Below are 7,935 nucleotides of genomic sequence, written 5' to 3'. Positions count from 1 at the left end.
TAAAGGTGGAAAGGGATACACACCATCAAATAGAAACTCTCCGTCCGCTTGGCTCCTTCTCAAGACTCCATTAAAACCGTCTCTTCACACATCATGCATCCCCCACTCACTGTGCTCTCCAGCCCGATCTCCTCCCAAACTGCAGCTCCAGTGCAGAACACTTCCCTGTCCTGAGACTTTGGACGTTCTCCCGACACGAAAGGCGCAGCTTAATGCAACTTGTTGTTGTAATTGTTGTCTCAGCGACCCTTGATGAAATGCAAGGATGATTGTGATTCCAACTCACCAGATTTTATCCAAAAGAGTTATGTAATGATGTTGGGATGGCACTGAAATCACTGAATATAAAAGTGAGTTTAGTCCAATGTCCATAATTGTCAGCCTGACAGCAAGGTCACGGTTTGAGCTTGTCAAGGAAACTGCTGTGGGGTCACGGATGTGATGCTGAAACCCGTCACCGTCGACAAACAGTTTCCATCATCAAACTCTGGTGGCAAAAGCTTCGTGGTGAATGGCGACAATGCGACTGTTCATGGATTACCTTATCCTGTTGAGCTTTATGTCAGGTGAGGCTGTGTGTCATACAATACAGATTTATGTTTATATAGAGACTGTCTCATCTGAAGGAAGGCTCAAGCTATTTAACATTCTTGGCTTTGTCTCCCGACGTGGGTTAGTAGTCAAATTATTAGTTGCCGAAGCATAATACTAATAATAATAATAATAGTAATAATCCTTGCATTCGATATAGCGACTTTTCAGCTTTTGGAGGTGTCTCAAACCACTTAAAATCATATACCTGATAGTATATTGATTCCGTATTTAGTGGGCGAAAAGTGGCATCCAAATTCGCACAGCATTTTCCCCACAGACAGTCGTGGATTGAGTGACCACACTTTATTTAGCCATTATTATCCCCGAAAAGTCTTCCACCAATCGACCAGCAGCTGGTTTCCTACTTACTGCTCGGTTAACAGAGGCGTATGTACAGATAGGAAACTTCCAAAGTTTATCCCTGTCCTGCCAGGGAATAAAACCCGAGTCCCATTGCTTTCGAGGCGAGTACAATGTCCACTGAGCTACAGGAGTAATATAGCGCCATGTTTCAAGTTGATCCTTTCCTCTCGTTGCAGATGTGGTGCTGGGAGATCCAGTCAGACAGCAGACAGCGGAGCTGAGCAAACAAGAGGGAGGCACAGTGAGTCTAAGCTGCTCATATACCACCAGCTCGAACTATGCTGCTCTGTACTGGTACAGACATCACCCAGGCCTCGCTCCACAATACATTCTCTACAGACATACCAATGGGGTAGACAACACTGCAGATTACGCCAAAGGCCGTTTCACTTCACATCTGGACAAGAATCAGGAACAAACCACATTAATCATTCTCAGTGTCATTGTCACTGACTCTGCCGCGTACTATTGTGGCTTAAGATCAGATGCACAGTGCTGCAAGGCAATGACTTCCCTGTACACAAACCCAACTAACCTTCAGGCACAATGTTACCCCAAAGAACTCTGCTTTCGTTGTTTTACATATAAACGAAAAGTTCTTGCAAAGAGAGTTTCAATCCATTGAAATCCAGTACCTTAGATGTTAGATCACTCGCCTCGCAATCGACTGGATTTACGTTTGATTCCCAATCGGGCAAAACACAGTTAGTAGGAAAGCGGTTGGTTGTCGTTTGGCGGATCGCTTTTTCTGGGGTATTGATACTTTTAAAAAATAATAATATTTTTTTCACTCAATCCACGACAGTTTGATGTACTTCGATGAGTGCCGTTGGCTGCTGCGTTTCATCCACAACATATACAGTCAATAGATTTTGCAGCGTATCCTTTGAAGCGCTTTGCGACTTCTGGCAGATGTGATCAGTCGCTGTATCAAATGCAAGGAATATTATTATTATTTCTCCGTGTTATTGACAGACTACACCACTGGAACTAAATCACTAAAGAGGAGAGAGAAGGTTTGATCTCAGCACAGATGTTCGTCTGACAGTTGACCTATTTAACAAGTCCTGTTATGGTGGGGGGAATTCGTGGAGCAAAGATATCGTAAGTAGAGGTTGATGAAGGCGCTGTTGAAGTGGAGGGTTTTAATCTGAATATTCATATTAATGGTGTACAGTCCACAATGGACACTCTGGTAATTCTAACCAAGATTTTAGGTTTGATACTTCAACTCCTGACATTCTCCTGAAATGCCAATAGATGTCGCTGTATAACAATACAAAAATCTATTTTTTATGCAGCAGTTTTCGCATCAGGAGGAAACCTTATGAGTGTTGAGCACTGCACACAACGTGTTGTCTTTTATCTTAGTGGTTAGAGCAATGATATCAGTAGTGAGAGGAGCTGGTTTCGATTCCTGGTTGGAAATTTTTTTTTAGGCAATTGACCTTACTTCACACGTCTCTTTGTTTACCTAAAAATAAGTAGGAGCCCACTTGTTACTCGATTCGTAGATAATTAAAACTATGTTTAATTAAAAAAGAAAACACATGCATTGATTTTTTTAAGCAAGAAAATAACTAAATGAGTAAAATATTAATTCGATCGCTCAATCTGCGACTGTTTTTGGGAAACTGCTGTGCACAATTGGATGATTTATTTTTCCAAGAAAATGTAAAATCAATCAACTCTTCAGTCTATTTTTTGAATCTCTTTGCGTCGTGACAAGGATCCATATACAATGCAAGGATTATAAGGCTTATAAGATGACAGTGGACTCCAACATGATCAACCTACCGCCTCTCCCTCACACAAATCCCAAAACTGCTTTGCTCTCCCAGTCCATAGTTCAAGTCAAAAAATAATCCCAAACTTCTTATTCCAAAAGTGATCAGCTGCTCCTCATACCGCTAAATCACCACAATGCTCAAGACCAATGATATTTCTGAAAAGAATAAACAAAACTAACAATCTTTGCATTTTATACAGCGCCCCATCACGTCAACGAGACGCCACCAAACACTTCACAAATATACTGTAAAGCGTCGAGACTGTTTTTTAGGCGAAACCATTGGCACGTTTCGCCTAAAAGAGGCGGCGTCCCATATTTAGTGATGGATTAATAATTCAATTATTATTATTATATGGCAGAGATGTTTTAACGCTGGAAAGAGGTGAAGCGTTCGAAAAACAAGAGGGTTGCACTTAACATTAAACAGAGGCGTATGTGTGTGCAGCAAGGAAGCTTTACTAACGATTCAAAGAAAGAGAGCTGGAGAGAGAGAGAGAGAGAGAGAGAGAGAAATAGAGGGAGAGTGAGAGAGAAACACACACAGACGGACAGCCAAAGACAGACAGACACACACACACAAACACACTCACACATACAGATACACAGACACACGGAAATAGAGACAGACAGTCAGGAATTAATAGTATTGCTTGTATAATAATACAGTGCATTACCATATCGTTAAGTCGTGAAAAACTCCTTCTCATGATACGCTGAAAAGTGACCATCATGTTCGCTGCCTTCTCTTCCTCCTCCATCATCCCTTTGTCACCCCTTCTATTCCCATGAATTATAAAACCACCGCATGCCATACTCCTTTACTCCAATTTCTCCCTACACCTTCCCATCCATCATCACCCATATCTCACTCACTCTCTGCTGCCTTGACCGGCTTCCCCATCCAGCTGCTGGTCACTGTAACAGGACTCACTTCAAGTCAAAGGTGTGTGAGTAGTTTCTTTATGTACCTTTCCCAATTCCCAGTAAAGCCCTCTCTACACCAAACAGCCTTTGTCCCTCTCACAGTGTCAGATTATACTCCATCTCGTTGGCTTCCCCGTCAATTGTCTATTTAAACCTAAATGAGACTCGAATAGTTATTCCCAAATCGCCCTCTTTGCCCACTGCTCTCGGGCACAGTGAGTCAGTCCCTTTCCTCATGTATATTGTTACCCTCCACCCCCAAACCACACACCGCCCACTCCTCAAAGCCGCTGACACGAGCCATGATGTGACGCTGTTCATCACAAATAAACCAAGTCTCCAAAGCTCTTACAGAACAGCCCTGTGTTACTCATAGTCACTCTGAGGTGTCCGGGGCTGACGGTAACTCCCAGCGGTGAGAGAATGTCTCTCCTCTGTGTCTCCATCTCCTTCCTCTTCTTACAATGTAAGTGGTGGTTTCCACAACACAGCACTTCACAGCACCAGTGAATGTCATCAGTACTGTAACTATACTGTACAAATAATCCTTGTAATTGATGTATAGCGTTATGTTGTGGATGGGACGTCTCAAATCGCTTCACATAATAATTTTATGCTGAAATAACTTTGTATTTTGATGGGCGAAACGCGGCAGGCAATTATTTTACTTTAGTATCATTATATATTATAATCATATTAATTAATTAATATAATAATGATACTACATAATCCTGAGTATATTATATCAACTGATATCAAGGGAGATAAAGCCAAAAGTTGCACTGGAATTGTAATAGCAGTGGTCAACGTTGAAAATCTGTTAAACTGATGTAATATTGTGCATAATTTCTCAGATGTTTTCAGCGCCTCAGTAACACAGACACCATCCTCTATTAGAAGAGAAGAATGCGAGTCTCTAACCATCAACTGCGTCTTCTCAGCAAGCTTTCAAAGCAAATTCAAAAGTATGGAGTTTTATAGGCGGTTTCCAAATGAAAGAAATTGGAAGCCCATTCCTCGTGAAGGACGGTTTGTTGTGAAGACAGACATGGGATCGTGGTCCTCTTCTCTGGAAATCAATGACTTGCAAGTTGAAGACAGCGCTGATTATTACTGTAGAGCTCGATATGACTGGAGTAACACAATGCCGTATCTGGGCTTCCAACAGTACAAAAAGCCCCGTCACCAACTCACAGGAAAAACACAGAGAATGTGAAATTGCCGATGAGTTCAGTGCGTGTTCCTCATTCGTGTGTGATGTGCAGCTATGTTTAAGAATACTTCCTTTAAGCAGCGACTGTCAGTTATGAATACTTAGGAAAAGTGAGTGTGTATCAATCTGAAGTTACTACGTTGTTTGGATTCATATACCTTATAAATTATTGCAAGGGACAGACGGCATGCAAATTTACTGAGAAAATATTCAAAAGAATGTTACACGTTATGTGATTAATTGATCATTTATAAATAGCCGAAATCATTTGAATTGTTTTGCAAACCTGTGTTTTTGTGTTCTTATTAAACATTGTGCTTGACTGGGGAAGCCACATTGGAAAACATCAGCACAATTACCGAACTGCTAATTTTTACGGAAATACATGAGACGTGATCATCGCTAACATTGTCCTGTTTTGTGCTCCAGAAAGTATCGAAAGTTAGCTTTCAATATTAATTATTTCCACATATTTTGTAGAATTATTTGCAGAAATATGTTCTTCGGTCTTTGCGCTTTGACTGTGTTTATGTGGAAAACTTACTGAAAATAAGCATGATTTGGACAAACGAATATTATAGAAATGGGACTGTGGTATAAGTATAGGAATTTATTAACAATTTGTCTGCATTTGCTTGTTTTGGTGCCAGGATTAAACCATGACTCGATGGAACAGTTTTTGCACCTTGTTGAATGAGAGCTGTGTCAATGTGTTATTATGAGGAATATACAGAAGATGGATCAGGAACCAAAGTAACTGTAACGAAAAGTAAGTGCGAAACATTTCTAACGAATTAACATAAAAGTTTATTCACGTGAGTTTGTCAAAAAACATTATTCTAACCGAATACTACATCAAGGTTTGTTTCTCAAATGACCAACTTTTATTTCCATGTTTTGAAAGTCACTGATTTGGATTGCACAGTAGTTCCAAAGGAACATGACCAGAGTAAATTGATATTAATTGGGTAATGAATTTGTACTTGAGCTGGGTAAAATGATGTATTATCATCAATAACCTCCTCTGTTCTCCCGAAAAGTGGGGTCTAAATTTCTGAATCAAGTTCATCCACCTGAAACGTTAACACACTTTCCTCTCTCCATATTCGCTGAGAGATCCCAGGTAATTCTGCTTTATTCTACACCAACAAGCAAGTCAATATGCAAGCCTGCAAAAACACTGCATGTTGCGAAAATGTAAGCCATGACATTTGAAGAAAGAATGAAAAAAGAATTAGACAGAAAGAGGGACAGAAAGAAAGAAAGAGGGACAGAACGAAAGAAAGAAAGTCCTAAAGAAAGACATAAAGAAAGACATCAAGAAAGAAAGAAAGAAAGAAGACAAAGAAAGAAGAAAGAAAGAAAGAAGGAAAGAAGAAAGAAAGAAAGAAAGATAAAAGAAAGAAGGAAAGAAGAAAGAAGGAAAGAAGGAAAGAAGAAAGAAAGAAAGAAAGAAAGAAAGAAAGAAAGAAAGAAAGAAAGAAAGAAAGAAAGAAAGAAAGAAAGAAAATAAGACAGACAGACAGAAAGACAGAGCAAGAAAGGAAGCAACACATAAAGAGAGAGAGAGAGAGAAAGCACTTTGCTTCTGGCACAATTGAAACTGCAATGAGCAGCCCACAGACTGAGAGGGAAACTGATATTGGCAACAAACCAGAGAATAAATCTCCTCAGCAGCGATGTTAAAGTAACGATATTTACAGCAGAGAAGCTTTCCATTTGCTTCAACTGTAAACGCGCTGAAGTTAACGGTACAACCTGACACCTGATTCTCTGCTAAACATTCCCATGATCGCAGACACCCAAAGCCTCAATGTCGACAAACCGCAACAGCAAACAAATATAAGATTAGAGAAACAAACCTCAATTAAACGGTTCATTTATGAGAGATCATATCAATGGTATACAGTCATAGAAATAAGGTTTGCGTCTGCAATAAAACATGGCTCAGCTACAAGAAATGCCTATTTTAATACATCCCATTGCTCCTTCCACTGTTGATGTAACATTAATCCCTACAATTGTCTTTGTACCTTTCACGGACACATGCGTGAAGGCCTTGGACAGGGTGCAAAGGCCATTTAGCAAAATGATACCAAGACAGAGGGAATTAGTTTGTATGAAGAATCTGGCAATCTTCTCCTGAGAGCATCGAAGGTTTAGCGGAGATTTAGATGAAGTGTTCAGAGCTGTGAGTGTTTTTGATAGAGCAGAGAAGGATAACATGCTTCCACTGGCAAGTGGTTCAGTCACCAATGAACCCAAATGTATGATAATTGGTAAAAGAACAAGAGGGGAGAGCAGAAGGATTTATTTTCACTGAAAATTCCTATTGAATGCAATGTGCTGCCTCAACGGGTGGTGGAAACAGATTCGAAAGATAATTTCAGTATGGAATTGGCTGCATGCATCAAAAGGAATTATAAAGTTCTATGTGTTCTTGCGAGAGAGCGGGATTATATTGGTTGGCATTTTTAAAAGCTCTTTTCTCAGACACAATGGGCTGAATGGCCTCTTCCTGTGCTGAAAGATTCAATGATTCCATGACTCTAAGTAAACTGTAATTTGCGTCCCGCAGGATCCAATTATACAGTTTCCCAGTCACCGCCTGAACAAACTGCTGTTGCTGATGAGAGGATAAATTTACATTGCCAATATTCAGGATACTGCGGACAGGATTTCAGCGTCTCCTGGTACCGTCAGTCCCCTGGCGAGGGACTGAAATACCTGCTCCACAGAAAACCCTCAGGAGAGGGAGGAAACCCCACTGGAGATCATATTTCTGTTTCTCTTGACACTGCCAAGAAAATCAGCGTTTTAACCATCGCCGACCTGCGGCTGACAGACTCCGCTATGTATCACTGTGCACTCAGTCTGCACCACAGTGATACACATCATAGGAAGCCTCGTACAATAACCCTCATCAAAGCCAAAGCTGGGAAACAGTACAGTACAGTTAGTGACAGACAGCGTTACAAACCCTCTCCCAACTGCCAACTGTCATGACTCAACTGTGCAGCGCCTTGGGACGTCCGCCTGACGTGAAAGG

At 40.7% G+C, this 7,935-nt stretch overlaps 1 gene segment (V, D, J or C); it reads left to right on the top strand.

The window, feature by feature from the left end:
- Positions 1 to 495: 495 nt before the first annotated feature.
- LOC103171796 lies at positions 496 to 4,570 on the top strand. The segment is given in 3 exon segments: positions 496 to 566; positions 1,134 to 1,419; positions 4,528 to 4,570. Coding segments are annotated over 3 exon segments (384 nt in total).
- The last annotated feature ends 3,365 nt before the right edge of the window (positions 4,571 to 7,935 follow it).

Source organism: Callorhinchus milii, unplaced genomic scaffold (genome assembly GCF_018977255.1).
Source record: "Callorhinchus milii isolate IMCB2004 unplaced genomic scaffold, IMCB_Cmil_1.0 Scaffold1322, whole genome shotgun sequence".
Classification (NCBI taxonomy): Eukaryota; Metazoa; Chordata; class Chondrichthyes; order Chimaeriformes; family Callorhinchidae; genus Callorhinchus; species Callorhinchus milii.
The sequence above is the reverse complement of the archived record's forward strand: the minus strand, read 5'-3'. Positions and strand labels throughout refer to the sequence as shown.